The sequence below is a fragment of the Laccaria bicolor genome, genomic scaffold (assembly GCF_000143565.1).
Source record: "Laccaria bicolor S238N-H82 LACBIscaffold_6 genomic scaffold, whole genome shotgun sequence".
Taxonomy (NCBI): Eukaryota; Fungi; Basidiomycota; class Agaricomycetes; order Agaricales; family Hydnangiaceae; genus Laccaria; species Laccaria bicolor.
In genome coordinates this window covers 637317-654280 of record NW_001889877.1, presented here as the reverse complement: position 1 = coordinate 654280, position 16964 = coordinate 637317, and the positions used below count along the sequence as shown (strand labels likewise).

Genomic DNA, 16964 nt, shown 5'->3' with positions numbered 1-16964 from the left:
CTAAAAACTAAATAATAGGCCAAGTACTCAGCATTGCACCCTCCTTAATCAGCTTGTCCCTTGTCATCCTATTCCTACGTAAAATCATTTCGTCAAGAAAAAAGTTGTACTTATCCATGAGCATCTCCCTACAAATAGAATGATATCCTCCTAACCATACATTGGTCTGTTCTGCGATTGATGAGTTAAAATACCACAGTTTGTCACCTTCTCCTTTGAGTTCTGGAAATGATGCCGGGTTGCACATCATTTGACAGAACATATCAGTAATGGAATGCTTGCTCTTGAAATGGAATACATCCACAGAAAGTCCAACATTTCTGAAGGCAGGGTCCCCCTGAACAATCTTTGCAAGCTGGCAATTGTTATCAAAGAATATATGATCTGGCATCGTCCCTGGGATGTGGTAAGTTCGCTTGACCATTTCCTGAAGCAGATATATCAGTACACAATCCCAACGAGTTCGAAAAAAAAACATACAACCACACTGGAAACTGCCTCAGCACCAAAGAAAGTTTCGTGTGTGATTATCATCCCACAGGGCGCAACAATGACCTGTTCATTGTGTGTTCGCTTCTGACCAAATTGCGCACAGAGACGGTTCTTCCTCTTTCTGGTAGGGTCAGATGATGTATGAGAAGCCTGCGATGGGAGAACTTTCCCATTTGCTAGCTCAAACTCTTCATCGCTTTCGACATCTGCAAGTTGAGAGACATCATTGACAGATTCACCTATCAAATCACTTGGATAAGCAACGCATGCCTGTTTGAGGCGTTCTTGCAACTGGAATTGTGCCTGCCCTTGCTTGTTATGTACCTTCTCAACAGCTTGGTGTTCTGCAACAAGGCAAGTTCGCTTGTTCGAAGCTACCTTCTCGCTGCAACCAATTATTGTGCAAGTCTTTTCAGAGCCTATGTGTGTGTCACAATAACGATGGCAATTGTTTGAAAGTGGTGTGTGGCAATTGTGAATGGCGCAACAAGGATGTCCAATGGTTATGCCATCAATGACAATGAGAGAGATTTTTTTGGCACCTGAATAATGGTAATCGTAATGAGGGGACATTTCAAAAGGCTCCAAAAGAACGAACCGTCATCAAGAAATCAAGTGCACTTCTTACAATAGTGCCATAACTCAGGTTGGCTATAAAGTTGCATTCGGATGCTCTGAGGCTGCATTGCCAATTTGTAACGGTCCTTATCAAGACCTCCATGAGGCACGGAAAGGCTTTCTTGTCATAGGGCATGGTCCTCAAGAAGGGATAGAATGACGAAGCCATTGTAAACATGCTCTGAGTTCAACGTAAATCCAAATTGCCAGTCCAGGGACGCACGGTGATCTCCATGGAGTGCAACATTATAGAAACATGCACAGTTTGTTGCCGAGGTCCAAGAAACCACCATCAGTGTGAGCCAAAGGTTGACTAATTTTTTTTTGACAAATTGGTGTTCGGCAACCTGTAGTATATCCGGGATGCTACTGTAATAGTGTCGGATACCATTCTGCACATAAAAGTTGTGATGGTAATTAATTTTGCATGCTAAAACAAATGTGACTTGGTGTTTCGAGCAAAAATATAATTTATCATGACAAACCTTGACAATAGAAGTGGACTGACCAAACTGGAAGGACACTGTTATCAAGCGTGTATAGTACTGCCTGCCGCTGTTCCGCTTTCTGAAGTGACATACCCTTCCTTGTGTGCAGGCAGTCTTCATTCGAACATACCTTGGTCGGAGGGTATATTGTGCGGGGTACTGGAAAATTTGGTGACTTATTAAATAGTAATATTTGACTGAAATGACATACATATCCCCAAGGGATACCCAGCCGAAGAAAGATAGACTGCATATCACATTGAGTGAAGTCACCTCCATCATTCCAGATCGTAGTTCTCAAGATGGTCCAACAATCATCAGTGATGTCGGGTGGTATGTTGCATGCAGTGGCAAGAAATTGTTTGACAGCCTGGGGAAGAATCATAGGTGCAACTGAAGGCGGATGAGAAGAAGGCTGGAGAAGGAGAATATCGTCTTTGAGTGAGATGGCATAGGTAACAAAGTGAAATATTTTGACGAGGGTGACAGAGTGACCAGGAGTATCTTTCAAGAGTTGAAGGAGGTCGTTTAGCTCATTCATTGCAAGAGACTTGCAGGCTACACTGCGAGGGCAACTCTTACAGTTATACTACATTGAAGAGCTTCTCCACATCCATTGCTCCTGCTTTGCAGTTGGAGTTCCATTGTCCACATGGGCAGAAGCTAGCAAAGTCATCTATGCCCGCCATAACTACATTGATGCCTTGGGTGAGGAACTGCATCATTGATCCAATGTTCACGAGAATGCACCTTGATACAACATATAAGTAATTCTACATAATGCTATGAACCTGCTCATATTTCCTGTCGTGCGCCTTGTTCCAAGGACCAATTGACACGTTGATGTTGATGTGCGGCACATGCTGAATTCCGGACACTGGACACCGGACACCGGACACTGGAAATTCCAATATCGAGATGTCCTCATTGCATCGGATAAATACAACTGCTGGAAGGTCAGTGTTTGTGTTGAGAAAGATTTATAGAACTGACCAGAATCTTGTGATTGGTATTTTTGAACATTGTCAGCACACTTTTTTCCAGCCTTTTTTGCAGCCAGTCAGAAGGCATAGCTCAAGGAAAATTCAAATTTACTCAAAATTTACCATGCAATGCATACATGGATGACAGGACTACAGGAACTACTGTAATCAATCATGTGAATCGTGCACATATCAGCAAGTTTGCACGGGGTGTCCATGCTGTGCTGTTTCACATGGGGTGTCCATGCTGTGCAATGTGTAAACATGACCAACTACTTGTGGATTAGGTCATCATCTACATTTCGGAGTCGGTTAGCAGTACAAAGGGGAGCTTGCTCCCCAATAACTGCTAATTTCAACTTCCACTTCTCTTCCATCACTGCAATCCAATGTACAGTCATTCCCTGAAACCCTGCCTTTGTTGTATTGGCTGACCATCCATCTTTAGTTATTGACACCTTTCCACAACCTTTCCAGGAGCTGCCTAAGGTAAGTCCTCAGCATTATCCGAAGCATCAAAAAGTGAGCTTCTTATAGTTATTTCTTTCTCTAGCAGCTTCATGTGTTTGGTTAACTCACTGTGGAGCTATATCTTGGTGTTGTAGAAGCTGGGAAGGTCATTAGTCATTGATTTTGGCCTCATTGCGAAATGCAAGGTCATCAGCCAGAGCAAGTGGCTATAGGTGCATAACAAGACATTTATCTGAATAGGACATCAAAGAACGACTTACTTGGTTATTAGTTGCAATCAGCTTTGTGGCTGCATGGCCTCCCTTGTGAACTCACATGGTCCTGTAATAGTTTTGAAGTCTAACAGCTGTTGCTGCTGCTTCTTCATTAGTCAACCTCTGTGTTTTGCCCTCCTTCTCCTCCATAGTCTCCCAGATATCATGAGGTATGGCCCAATGGCTCATCAGTATGTTTTCCTTTTTGCATTTTTGCTTGTAAAGATTGTAATGCTGACAGATATGTGCATGACATGAAGAATCCCCTCCCTTGTGGAAGGCCTTGCACTTCTCATGTGCTTTGATGAATGCCTCATCACCCCTGGTCAGTAAGTAAGCATCTCTGTGAAATGGTAGTGCTATGGCTTACTTGCAAACAGTACACCATCATCCTATTTGAGTGTCAATTCCTTTTTCACAGGCTTTTCTTGGAGGTCAGCTCCATGTTGGTGGTCATTGAGACCATTGTTCTGGGGTATGGCAAGTCAATGAAGCTTGTATCAGGTAATAAGGGCCAACCTCTTGTTCATCAGGTGGTTGCTCATCATCAACACCATTGTCCACTTCCTCAACATCCTTACCAGGCTGTTCATCATCATCGGCCACCCCCACTTCATCCAAACCTGAAAGCTTGACACACTGAAACTTGCCAGCTTTCTTCTTGGGTCAGTGTGCTGACTCAGAGTCGCTAGTTGAGGAAAATTTGTCATGTTCAGGGCTGCTCTCATCATCAGAGTCCCTTGTTGCCCTTTTGTGGCTTCTCTGTGTTGTTGCTGATTTTGAGTTGCTCTTCCTCATGCATGGCTTACCCTTTGGCTGGGGATCGTGAAGCCTTGGTGGTATCCCTTTAGCGATTGTTCGAGTAGTAATAGGCATAGTAGAGTCAAGACTGCAGTCTATTCAAATTTTCAATTCAAATGTGACAGCAGTATATTCCAAGCTCTAAGTTTGGCCCTGGCACAATTTGAAGGCTCAAAAGACCAGTCTTTGACTGGTTAAACCAGTTTTTGCTTGGTCTTGAAATTTTGGAATTTGTAGAGAACTGTAGACCAGACTGTGGTTACAGTCTTTGTCAGTCCTGATAATTTGTGGTCTTGATCAGTCATCTGATCTGGTCACAGTCTTTTTCCAGTCCTCTGACCAGACTTCCAAACACTAAGTGCAGTACAAGTATATTAATCTAATTACACATGTCAGTCAAGAAGTCAAGGAGGATGGAGTACTGCATTATACTATCATGTGGCTGACTAGTCACCCCTGCCTTGAGTGTGACATTAGTAGCTTTTGTAGCACCCTCAGTCTCTATCAAGAGTCTTGGTGTGTCCTGACCTGATGTCAGTGTGAATGGGCTGGGTGGTGGGAAAAGATTTAGAAGGCAGGCCCAGGACTCCAGGACTGAAAGTTTGATGATAATCCTGACATGTGAGTTGAACAGAATTGATAGGGAAGGGGAAATTGATTGTCATCACACATTATGAATACTTGAATCTGTGATAATTTGTGAGGGCATTGTTAGGCATGTGCATGAGGCTGCATGAAGAGGTAGTATGGTGAGAACAGTATGTTGTGGTGAGGAAGCATAGCCCTGTGACATGCTTAGCAGAAGTTCCTGCCACATAGTGCAGACTGCACTTTTGAATTCAGAGATTTTCTGCATATCACCAATGTTTCAGAGGGAGAATATGTTCCACTAGCAGTACTTATGACTAGTTCATCAAGCTGAGATATTTTGGGGCACAGTGGAAATTAGTGGGAGCATTGTAAAGAGAATCAAGGGAATTGAGGAATGTTCAATTCAAGTAAAGAGATAAAGTACAAAAGAGCAAAGAATAAAATGTTTATGAATCAGGCAAAAGACAATCATTCAACAGCATATCAAGACATGATTACATTGTTAAAACACAGATAATTGGGAAGCAATGGATGGTATCACTGTAGTAGGTAAACTACATACTATTTCCTGCAAAGTCATCATCAAGATCTTTCTTTTTGAACAAATGTGCTATTCTGGATATAAATTTTGAAACTCTCTTTGCAGGTTTGGTAAGATGATGGACTAAGGATAAAAACATCAGAGGGGGTTCAAAAAATAATGACCAGAACAGATACCTTTTCTGTCAGAAATTATTGTTGCATCTGGAAGAAATGCTTGAGCTGGATGATTCAAAACAAACTGTGTTGAATGCAAGTTTTCTTCACCAGGGACTGTACTGCGTGCATCAAGAACTTGAATCTCTTGTTTGGTAATTGTATAGGATTCTGCCTCAGAAACTCTATACATTAACTTATAAGCTTGGCTCTCCAATTTCTCTGCCTCCATATATTTTCCAAACTTTCGATATGTTAGTGCTAGATTTCCCATGGCTCTGATTGTGTCTGGGTGTTCCACTCCAAGAATGGTCTTGCATGCATCCAGAACTTGCATCCCCATGTTCTCTGCCTCCCTGTTTCTTCCTAAAGAAGTATATGTTATTGCTAGATTTGACATTGCATCAATTGTGTCTGGGTGTTCCACTCCAAAAATTCTGTTTCTTGCAACCAGAACTTGCAACCCCATGTTCTCTGCCTCCCTGTTTTTTCCTAAAGAGGTATATGTTAGTGCTAGATTTGCCATGGCACCAATTGTGTCTGGGTGTTCCACTCCAAGAATTCCAGTTCTTGCATCCAGAACTTGCAAGCCCAGCTTCTCTGCCTCCCTGTTTTTGCCCAAAGAGGTATATGTTATTGCTAGATTTGCCATGGCACCAATCGTGTCTGGATGTTCCGCTCCAAGAATTCCAGTTCTTGCATCCAGAACTTGCATTCTCCAGCTTCTCTGCCTCCGTGTTTTTTCCCAAAGAAGTATATGTTATTGCTAGATTTGCCATGGCACTAATTGTGTCTGGGTGTTCCACTCCAAAAATTCTGATTCTTGCATTCAGAACTTGCAACCCCATGTTCTCTGCCTCCCTGTTTTTGCCCAAAGAGGTATATGTTAGTGCTAGATTTGCCATGACACCAATTGTGTCTGGGTGTTCCACTCCAAGAATTTCAGAACTTGCATCCAGAACTTTCATTCCCAGCTTCTCTGCCTGTGTGTATTTTTCCAAGTTTTGATATATTACCACTAAATTTGCCATGGCAGCAATTGTGTCTGGATGTTCCACTCCAAGAAATCTGTTTCTTGCATCTAGAACTTGCAACACCATGTTCTCTGCCTCCCTGTTTTTTCCCAAAGAAGCATATGTCATTGCTAGCTTTTCCATTGCATTAATTGTGTCTGGGTATCCCACTCCAAGTATTCTGTTCCTTCTATCAACAACTTCAATCTGCAAGGTTTCTGCCTCCTTCAAATAACCTTGTTTGTGCAGCAGGATGCCAAACTTGTCATAAGCATCATCAAAGTAACTGACGCTCTTCAGGTTACTTTCTAATATGGAATGCTCTATATTTGCTCTCACATGTGTTACCAAAGCCCTCTGGAATCGATATGGCTGGCATTTATCCCATCTTAAAGAACAAGACAAAGTAACATATGCCATTAAGCAACATTGTTTCCTCTCATCCAATGTCATTCTGTCTCTCCCCCAGGCATGGACCAGTGGATGCATTGCATACACACCATCAGATGGCCCTTTTTTTATCAGGGAGAAGGACAGCAATACTCGAATGCCTTCTCCAAAAAGAAAATTATCCCACATGCCTGCCTTATTCAGAGGAAGCAGTCTCCTATTTAGCATAGAACTGGCAAGTGGCAATTCAGCAATACTGGTTGTTTCATATGTTTGAAGAGCAGCATAAAAAAATATTTCCTCAGTGATTCCCTCATGGTGGAAGAAAGGAAATAAGTCCAAAAGGAATATTGCACTATTTGCTGCATCAGCCTTATGAGAATCATCAGATTCCACCCTTTGTCGAATTTCTTTGTATGATAGCTCCCAAGTTTCATAAACAGTTCTGTTATACTTAGAAGCTCCAGTAAATTCAGAATGGGATAATAATGTTTCTTTATGCTCAAAATATTTTACAAGATAGTTTCCAATAGTGGTGGCTCCAGAAGCAATGTAAGCACCAGCCTGATCAATAGCAAGGGGAAGACAGAAGAGCTCCTTCACAATCTTAGAAGCTTCAGGTCGAAACTCCATTGAAGATGGATCCAAGCAGCAGGCTTTTAAAAGTAATTCAATGTTATCATCCTCCTCCATCTCAGTTACTTCAAGAGAATTCACAGGTGAAGTCAAATTCCTCATGTTGGAGTTGCGACTAGTTATCAGAATGTTTCCCCCCCTTCCAGGTGGAAGATAAGCCTCCAGCTCAGCAGGTGATACAGCATCAGCATTGTCAAAGATTAATACATAGTTCTCTTTCAGGAAGCCAATCCAGCGAAGAGCAGATTCAGGTGAGCCATCCAGTCTACTAGACTGGGCTGCAGGAAGATTACAGATACCCTTGAGTGCCTGTGTGATAGTGCCAACTGAGGAAGCGTCAATCCAGAAAACAGAAGAGAAACTGAAGGCAATTGAAATTTTAAAAATGAGAGTTGGATATGCCTCTTTGGTGGTACTCACCAGTCAGACATTTCCTCAACAAACTTCAAGCAAATCTGAGTCTTTCCGATACCGCCCATCCCATGCAACAGAAAGAGCTTTCTCTTCTGAGCAGAGTCAGTTGTGTTGAAAAAATGACTCTTGAGTTTGGCGATGACATCTGTCCGCCCTGTGAATCGATTGCTTGGATTTGGCATGAGGGTAACGACCCCATCAGATGTCGTCCTATTCCCATAATTGTTGTTGTCGATGTGGATCTGCCCGAGACGCACTCTATCAGATTGGTTCACTAATAACTTTACATGATAACCCTTCTACGCACAGTGTTCGCGGCATAGATCGTGTTGTTGCTAGCAACAAAGTGGTGGGCACCCGCAAAAACGCTCGCTTCGCTCATGTTGAGATACTGAAGGTGGAGAGGTTCAGGATGAGGGGAGGAAGGAAAGGAGAGCGCCTGGGCGCCGCCAGGACCCCCAAATCATGCCACGAGGTGAACACATGTTTTGGTTTATTTTTACATCCCTTAATTAACCACGTGCCTGTCCTCCTTGCTCCCTCGTCTTCGTTTTTCTTGTCCAGAGATGGCGTTCAAACGTTCACCCTTTTCGGAAGGTGGGCTCGACTCTTTTGCATACTGGCTCTGTATGGCACGTATTGTGATGTGGGGTGCTTCAAGTTTACAGTTTAGTTGAATTCCGCATCTTTCCCGTACGAGTTCGTGCAGCAAGTTGTCGCAGATGACTCTGCATATCTAGCTACTTCCCAAGTCCGAGCGCGATCTCTTGCACGCCCACATTCACCCACTCCTTCTCGTTGACGAAACCAGCGGTTAACGACAGCCGACCTTGGCAGCTTCCTTAAATTCCGCCCCTTTATGCACCGGTATCGTGTCGGCACCTCTCAATCCTGACTACTCCCCCACTACCTCTCATTGGGTGCCGAAGCCAAGTATGCTCCCGGCCTATTTCAGTATCCTTCCGAATGATGTCGATAGTTGGGAGGGCCCTTCAGACGACACGGACGCATGTGTGTGTCGCGCCGGGATCAATGGCGTGGACGATGGATTGGTCGAGGTTCTCCTTGTTGTTCGACACCCATGAATATCGTGGGAATTATGCAAAACCCGACTCACTTTCTCGCATTCCCTCTTTGTCAACTACTACAAGATACAAGGTCATGGTTTATGCCTCTCAACGACGCGAGAGACGCTTGTCCGTCATGTGCTCATTATCTCTCCTCCTTCATCATCCACGGGAAGGGTATATGATGGTTCTTTCAGCTCCATGGCAATATCAAGCAACCCGCCAGAAGCATCCGGATGACATTGAACGGGCGAAGGATTGCAATGTGAGGATTGTGCGGAGAAAGGGTAAACCGGCGCCATATAGAGAGGCATGGAGGGAGCGGTAGTTGGTTGGGCAGGCGATGGATTCTGGGTGGATAATGGAGGCGATATGTCGGTTAGACGCAGTGGAAGCGATCGAGCGCCGATTCAATCAGGACAAGAGCGCGACATATGTGATTGACATGCGGAGGTTCCTCGAGCCAGGAGGAATTGTACCGCCTGACAGAGCACCGTGGGGTATTATGTTTTTTCCTGTCACCTACTATCCAAATTATAAGGCTGAAATCATATCAAAGTTGACGGCCCTGTCAGCACCTGTCCTTCAAGGAAAAAAAAAAGCGACTACTCTCCAACGACGCGGAGACCACCTCTGCAGGCAAGTCTGATATTAGAAAAACCTGCTCTCAAGTTTCATGTTTATACCAACAACAACACAGTGGCAATGAAGTTAACTGTCGGCATACTATAAACCTAACGGCGCGCTATCTCCTTGCTGGATCCCTTCGCTGACCTTGCGTTATCGCTGCAGCCACTGATGAGTAACGGAGAGGGCAACCTCGGCGGACCGTTCAACAATGTCTTGATTGAGGGACCCAGAAGTCTGGAAAGGCGTCCAAGGAGCTGATTTGGATTTGTAACTTCATTACTCCTTCGTACAACCGCAAAGTCCACTTAACACCATGCGCTTTCTTCGTTACGAAAAAGACAGCCATATGTATACTGCACGCGAATACGTAGCAAGAGAATCGAAACCAGATAAGTAAACGAAAAAGGGGGAGTTCGATGTCCAATACATTAATATACTCGTCTCTATCCTTATAACTGACTCACTTTCCGAGTCAAGTCCCTCAACTATCCAACGCATTCACTTCAAACTTCAATGGCTACACCTGAAGGAACACGAAATTGGCTGTTTTACACCTCCCTAGGGGCAATAGCAGATGCACTGGACGTCATCTTGACATTCCTGATACCGGACAAGAGACCACAGAGTAGCATCATCGTGAGTATATTCTATCCACTCAGGCTGAAGTGCTCACATAGCGGTGTGCATGTGTCTCCAGCCGTCGGACGTTGACCAGCTTAGCAATGAGACAATCCTCGAACTCTGGAAGAACGGTTCCAAATTAGACCCAGACGCCGGTGTTGTCAAACTGACGCCCGGCACCGTCGCAAAGGCTTCTCAAGACTTTGAAGAAGACGCCGCAGATGCCTCAGAAGCGAACATACTCAATCTCGTGTTCGCGGAGACGACTATCCCCGTCCCGCGCGTCCGCCGCGTTGTGAAATGCCAATGGGACTTCTTGATGATCATGGACTACATCCCAGGTCCAACACTAGCCCACGTCTGGCCAACTCTTTCGATGTGGCAGAAAATTCATGTGGGTTTTACATTGCGCCGCTATGTTCGTCAGCTCCGTCGCCTGAAAGCGTCTGCCACGACGCCGCCTGGCCCACTGAGCGCGCAAGGAGCGAGGATATGCGAATCCCCCATTTTTGGTCAAGTTCAATCTCACCGCGGTCCATTCGCATCGTATTCTGAGCTCTCGGCCTTTTTCAACGAGCGCCACCAGATGGCGATGGACGCCAAGAAGTTGCCTCGGGATGACCCCTCGAGGGACGACTTGTTCGACAATTCCGAACCGCTCGTTCTGACACATCAGGATCTCAACCTTCGAAACATCATCGTGGGCGAAGATGGCCGCCTTTGGATCATTGACTGGGCATGGGCAGGATATTATCCGCCGTGGTTTGAGTACGTGGCGATGAAGAGGCAGAATGAGGATAAAAGGATCAGTGGAACGGACGACAAGTTTTGGAAGGCACTGGTCCCTTTCATTTGTGGACCATATTTCAAGCAGAAAAGGTGGTTGGGGAGGATGTCACTGGGGTTGTACTTTAAATGAATGAATCCGGGACTGTATTGTTGTGGCTGGATGAAGGTATGATTTTACTACCATGCTATGGTGCTCCGCAGAACTGAAATTCAACCTACTAGTTTGTACGATATTACCATGCTATGGTGCTTCGCAGAATTGAAGTTCCACCTAGAAACTGACTCTCGGGCTCAGTAACCATCGCGCGATGTATTCTTGACGCAGCTTTTTATCGCACCAATGACTACAAATTGCGTGCACAGACTTCCCTCTGTAAAGCGGACCAGGAAATTCCGCTCCACAACGACAACGGCAGCAGGGGCGGCGGCTTTGGTCACTCACAAAACAAATGGATTTCAACTACTAAGTACAATTTCAATTCTGCGGGACACCGTCATGTGTTTACTGTAATCTAGCGAAGTAGTTCGGGAGCGCTGCTCAATTGTAGAACTGTACACCAGGTTCACCAGGGACCCAATACTCGGGATCAACGCGAACTTCCTCCACCACTTTCTCAAAGCTCGCCTTAGAACCTTAAGGTAAAACCCCTTTGGTCTCAAGAAGGTGCACCAACGCAGTCGTCCAGGTCAAACAACCACTCCCAGTTCCGTTATAGAGGTAATGATTGAACTTCTTAACAACCAGGAGATCGTAGACCTGGGTGCGCTGTCTTCCGTTACGAAAAAGGCAACCGTATATTGCATGCGAATACGTAGCAAGAGAATCGAAACCAGATAAGTAAACGAGAAAAGGGGGCAGTTCGATGTCCAATACATATACGTACGGGGTGGGGGGCTAAGCATGGATGGGAAGGATTGATTCAATAACATCGTATACTCTTCTCTACAAGCATTCAACGCGGGCCTAGTTGAGCGGGACTTCAGTGATCGCGGGACTTCCTAGTACAATCACGTCAGTCTCATGTCTGATTAAGATACAGAGTGCAAGTGAAGCTGGTTTCACAATGAACAAGGGTTGCTCACCTGTATTCGCCCTCAGCTGCTACGCTGAGTTCCTCAATCTCGCCTTGGATAGAGGACAAAGCTTCGGCTGCAGCGGAGAAGTATAAGAGTTGTGCCTTGATTAACTCGTTGAGGTTCTTGATAGGCTCAGGCTAGCAAAAAAAGGATCAGCAACAGCGAAATATACAGAAAAAAAACCGACAAACATTCTCTAAAACCGTCTTCATGAGCGTAATCGCCACCTCGGTCTTCTGCACGAGGTCATCTTCAGCATTCTCAACCTCAAGCCTTGCCTGCTCCTGCTTGACAGGGTTAGCGTTCTTAAGCCTGTCAACAAAAACGCCCTTGATCAGCACAAAAACCAAAAAAGGAGGAAAAAAAACAACATACGACTGCTTCGCAGCGTCCAACTCAAGCCTACTCAACCTAACCGCCTGCCTAGCCTTCAAAGCAACCGCAATACTCGTATTCAACGTCGTCTGCCACGGATGCAAAAAGTTGTCCGCGATATGCGTGTCCTGATCAAGCCGTGCACCCGCTACCCTCTCCCATCCCTGCGCATACAAGCCCAGCGCCTTTCCCAAACGGTCCGTCTCAGCCGACGGGGCAGTGGTCGACACGGCGGTGGCAGCTGTATGCGCAGCACGCACCAAAGCGTGCGGGAGCGTTTTGTGCGGTGCTGCGGGTGGGGCGGTGGGCGGTGCTGGGACGGGGAGGTTGGTGCCTTTGAGGTTGGTAGCTGCGAATGAGGTGATGTTGTACCCGATTGAAGAGGAGATTTCGGAGAGGGATTCTTGGATTTGGGTGGGGTAGTCGTAAGTCTCGGATTCGTAGACTTTTGTTATCCTGCGTTGTCGGTGTGTTGTTAAGAGTGCGTGAGTAGATGGATAACAACATATGCGTACTTGAGTAAGGAGAGGTGTGCTGCACGCAGAGCGTCGACACGGGCTTCGAGGTCCTTGTACTCTATGACAGATAGTCAGAACCGCAGCAGTTCACTCGAGGATAAGAGACTTCCGTACCCTGAGGGAGCTCCGTAATCTCGTCAGGGGCAATTTGTCCTAGACGCTCACGGGTGGCCTGGACGCTCGAGTTGAAGCCCTTGCTGAACTTGTTGCCAGCTTGAGCAAAGTTGATGCTGCCCAAGCTTGATTGGAGTTTCGACCAGCCTTCCATTTAGAGTTGAGTTGCTTGTCGTAGTCGTATGTGTGTACGGTGCTGGCGGTTGGGCACTGGCGACGAGCGTGAAGTGTAAGGTATTGTGGTGGTGGTCGTGATGATCAAACGTGCAACCTTTCGGCTCAACTGCGCCAAACGGTTGGACCGTGCGCTGTTCTTGCTCAATGCAATTCTCTTGGCAATTTCGGCGCTTGTAAGTCCACAAAGCGCCTTCCATGCCGAAATTCAACGTTATTGAGACTACTGCGACATGACTGGATATGGACGATGGCCAGTTGGGCCACGGTCGAATAAAATAATTTCGGTTCGCCTAATCTATTACGCGTGACTTTTGTGCTTCAAAAAGGTCAAGAGGAACATAATTTGCGCCAACTATCAGCTTATAATCACAATGTCGATGAAGACAGCAAACGACGACCATTTTGAACGATTCTACCTTGCCAAATGAAACACATTCCCCAAGCGATTGGAGTGGTATTCAAATGATATTCCTTCGTGTCCAACGAATTGGGTGTGGTGTAATGGCTAACATTGACGCGCGATACCATAGCGTCAGCTCGGGGTTCGAATCCCCGCCCCGGTTCATTTTGTCTCTAACAAATACACATTCATATTACACAAAAGCAGTCAATCGTCCATCGTAAATATCATACTTCTACCAGAGTAACATTGATCTTGACGAACAGCGTCGAAAACAGGTACTGAGACAGTTGTGAATCATGCAGGGGAAGATGTCGATAACCTGCCCAACCACATGAGTTCTCCCTGCAATATAGATGATATCGAGAGAACATACCATGCTCTAAGCTCCCAAGAGGAGCACAATACACCGCAAGAGGCTCCTCCTGATCCTTGTCCTCCTGCCGTCTGACCACAAACCTCACAAAAACCAAATCCATCATATCACCCACACACTCAAACGGTATCCGCAACTTCTCCTCCCACACCGGGTTAAACCCATTATTCTTCACTGCATTCGTTCTGCACGATATCGATCGACGAGGCGTAGATGGGGATCCTAAACCCCCAGCTCCAGTTGTCATCTGAGAAGGAGAAGCCAGTTCCCCAGGAGTCGGTTTTCGCGCACTGCCGTGAACGGGAGCCACCCAAGGCCAGTCAGGGACGTGTATCGTCACCTGGACATATGGATCGATAACAGACTTGTCCATAATCTCGTGCCCTGAGGCGTTTTTTGGCCTGGGTAGCTGTTGTGCAGAGATAATAGTGACGTCGAAACGGTGTTGTGTACGCTTTGAAAGAAGGTCCTTGGATCCTATACGAAGCGCAAGAGGCTTCAACACGAACCCAGATCGTCCGTTCCGCTGGAACATGGCGTGATTAATCATATACCCCAGATGTAAAAAGCGAAGTCATCAATGTCACATCAAGAACTGAACCAAGGGGAGCATACCAAACGTTTGCCAATTCATCGCAACAAGCTGGGCACCGGCACACCAGAATCGATGAGGCTCATAGTTCGTCGAACTCACTCTCGTGCCCTTGGGGTAGATCCTGACCATATGCGTTCGCGTGTGCTTCACCAAGTCCATCATCCCAAACTTCAGCATCTTGTTCGCCGCGTTCTCAGACAGTGAGAACATATGCACTGGGGCATACTCCTCCTTCTTGTTAATTCCGCGACATTTGACACCGACAGTGTATACCAGCAATGCCACAAGTGCTGGCGACATTTTGGGTTTCGGTCGGGAAAGTTCAGATGTATCAGATGGGCGTCTGGCGGAAATTGTGTTTGGGGGTTTCAAAGTAGTCTCGATCGGAACGGGAGAAATGGGGATTGCGGGAAGATGAGGGGATGATGGTGCTGGGGAACGTGCTCGTCGTGGAGTGGTGGACGAAGAGGCGGACGATGAAGACGCTTTGCCCACACTTTGAACCCGCTTCAAAACGGTACTTCGAGCTTTGCGGAGCTGATCTGCCGTCAGGTGTCAGTACAGCCAGTTATTTTGGTAAGAGTAATCCAACCTTTGACACTGTCCGATTCACTCCTCCGTTTGCGTCCATTAAATACCGCCGAAGGGTCCTGCGTTGCGTCTACCCAAGCCTCCGAATCTGATGTTGAAGACGCAGAAACATCAGAGAAAAAGACGTCACCGCCCACAACAGGATCTGGCCCTTGAAGCAAGAGGTTCTTCGTCTAATGCGAGAATCAACTTTGGTTTCCAATTGCCAGACGTGGTATTAATGCCTACCTTCAATAATATCTTCCCCTTCAACTGTTCGGGGCTCGGAAGCACCTCAATCCTCCGCCCCTCCGCCAGCTCCTCTAGTGGTTCCTGAATCAAAGTGTCCTCAAACACCTCGATCATGATCGCAGCAATCATATCTTGCTGGGCCACCGAGCAGTGAACTTCCGCGGACAGAATGATTGGATAAGGCGAGGCGACAAACCCATATTTCTTGATCACCTGGCAGACTTCCCGGAGGGACACCTTGGTGGTAAGTGTCTTGCCATGGAAGATCATAGGCTCATGGTCGCCGTCGAATATGTCCACTAACATATGAGCCAGTTAGAACATGATAATTGACGATCCAGAAGAAAAGACTGACATTCGACACTCCTACAACTGTGCAAAAGAGCTCGGATGTAGCCTTCAATCGTGCTATCGCCGATAAGCTGATGTCCGACTAGATAGGTGTTGTGAGACGAGGAGATGAAGTACTCTGATGCGGGCGCGTCATGTCATGGAAGAACTTGGAATGCTGATCCGAAAAGGCGCAGTTGTCTGGGGATGGGAGGAAAGAGCTGAACGAGTCGACACTCATGGTTGTTGCTGAGTCGGTATTCTTGGTATACTTGTCAAAGACGGCCTGGAGCTCATCTTGACTGAGTGTGGACTACGTGTCGTTAGACAAGCTCCATCAAGGCGTAAAAAAAGGAGATCTTCGAGCAGGACATTCGAGCGTGACTAGGACGAGAAGGTCTTCGAGCGGGACATTGCTGAGGTGGATTTGTATGAACGGGACTTTGATGAGGAGATGTTCGAGAGCGACGTTTGAGATTAGATACCAGATGATGTTCGGGTTTTTCTTTGATAAAACAAATTCCTGAGGATGGGAAGGCTTGACAACACCGATCTCTTGAGATGAGTAGCCCGTTTGTGGGTGCCATTTTGAGTCAACCATCTTTACAAGAGTTGCTATGGAAAATTTGCGTTATATCAACCCCATCCAAGACTATCAAGGTCTTTATTTCAGGTGGAGGGCTTGACGTAGTCCTCAGACCGACGCGTCGCGTCTTGCAGCGCTTTCACTAGCACATGACCCGGTTTGATGGGCGCAATGTGGGCGAAAACACAGCCTCGCTCTGATATAAAAACTTCGGCGATGTATCCACGTTCTCTAGCTGGTCTCATCCCCCATCACTTACGAGTTTTCGTTGAACGCAACTCTGTCCCCCTCCCATTCCTTAATCTTTCCCTTGAACTCAATTATTCCACTCACGAAAAAAACAGACATAATGAAATACGCTGCTTCCATCCTCGTTGCTGCTGCGCTTGTCGCTGCTGCCCATGCTGAGCAGCGTCATAGTGCTCCGTAAGCTTTTTCACTCCTCGTGTTCTTATGAAGGTGCTAAACGGACGTATAATAGACGAGACCTAAGTGACCTCGGTCTGTTCGAACGCGAGATCCCCTTCGATCTCGGTGACCTTTCTGCTCGGGACGACGCAGACCTTTACAGTCGAGACTTTTTCGAGACTGAGGTCTCGGAACGGGACGTTGAACTCTTGGAGCGGGAACCTAACTCGGG

The 16964-nt window shown here is 46.3% G+C and overlaps 6 protein-coding genes across 6 annotated transcripts in view; 2 read left to right on the top strand and 4 right to left on the bottom strand.

Annotated features, from left to right (window-relative positions):
• Nucleotides 1–110: 110 nt before the first annotated feature.
• Nucleotides 111–2139, bottom strand: LACBIDRAFT_324667 (uncharacterized protein; the record flags this gene model as incomplete). The annotated part of the gene is made up of 8 exons (XM_001878047.1): nucleotides 111–128; nucleotides 161–427; nucleotides 481–911; nucleotides 1121–1231; nucleotides 1334–1502; nucleotides 1596–1622; nucleotides 1692–1757; nucleotides 1810–2139. The coding sequence occupies 8 exons, from the start codon at nucleotides 2137–2139 to the stop codon at nucleotides 111–113; spliced, it is 1419 nt and encodes a 472-aa protein (XP_001878082.1).
• Nucleotides 2140–3363: 1224 nt separating this feature from the next.
• On the bottom strand, nucleotides 3364–3697 carry LACBIDRAFT_315558 (uncharacterized protein; the record flags this gene model as incomplete). The annotated part of the gene is made up of 2 exons (XM_001878046.1): nucleotides 3364–3618; nucleotides 3677–3697. 2 exons carry the CDS (start codon nucleotides 3695–3697, stop codon nucleotides 3364–3366), a joined length of 276 nt encoding a protein of 91 aa, XP_001878081.1.
• Nucleotides 3698–10229: 6532 nt separating this feature from the next.
• Nucleotides 10230–11236, top strand: LACBIDRAFT_315556 (uncharacterized protein; the record flags this gene model as incomplete). Its single annotated transcript, XM_001878390.1, has 1 exon — nucleotides 10230–11236. The coding sequence occupies one exon, from the start codon at nucleotides 10230–10232 to the stop codon at nucleotides 11082–11084; it is 855 nt and encodes a 284-aa protein (XP_001878425.1). The 3' UTR covers nucleotides 11085–11236.
• A 496-nt stretch (nucleotides 11237–11732) lies between these two features.
• On the bottom strand, nucleotides 11733–13278 carry LACBIDRAFT_189413 (uncharacterized protein). Its single transcript, XM_001878045.1, has 6 exons — nucleotides 13039–13278; nucleotides 12922–12982; nucleotides 12407–12862; nucleotides 12223–12343; nucleotides 12038–12168; nucleotides 11733–11953 (listed from the first exon to the last, which is right to left on the bottom strand). Exons 1-6 carry the CDS (start codon nucleotides 13190–13192, stop codon nucleotides 11935–11937), a joined length of 942 nt encoding a protein of 313 aa, XP_001878080.1. The 5' UTR covers nucleotides 13193–13278; the 3' UTR covers nucleotides 11733–11934.
• Nucleotides 13279–13842: 564 nt separating this feature from the next.
• LACBIDRAFT_233152 (uncharacterized protein) lies at nucleotides 13843–15887 on the bottom strand (the record flags this gene model as incomplete). The annotated part of the gene is made up of 7 exons (XM_001878044.1): nucleotides 13843–14002; nucleotides 14075–14176; nucleotides 14357–14517; nucleotides 14593–15029; nucleotides 15050–15071; nucleotides 15406–15707; nucleotides 15764–15887. Coding segments are annotated over 7 exons (1308 nt in total), but the record flags the coding sequence as incomplete, so codon positions are not given.
• A 679-nt stretch (nucleotides 15888–16566) lies between these two features.
• LACBIDRAFT_293281 (uncharacterized protein) overlaps nucleotides 16567–16964 on the top strand; it is a gene marked incomplete at its 3' end in the record, with an annotated part of 1992 nt that continues 1594 nt past the window's right edge. Inside the window, exons 1-2 of the mRNA XM_001878389.1 lie at nucleotides 16567–16750; nucleotides 16806–16961. The remainder of the gene's footprint in view (nucleotides 16751–16805; nucleotides 16962–16964) is intronic.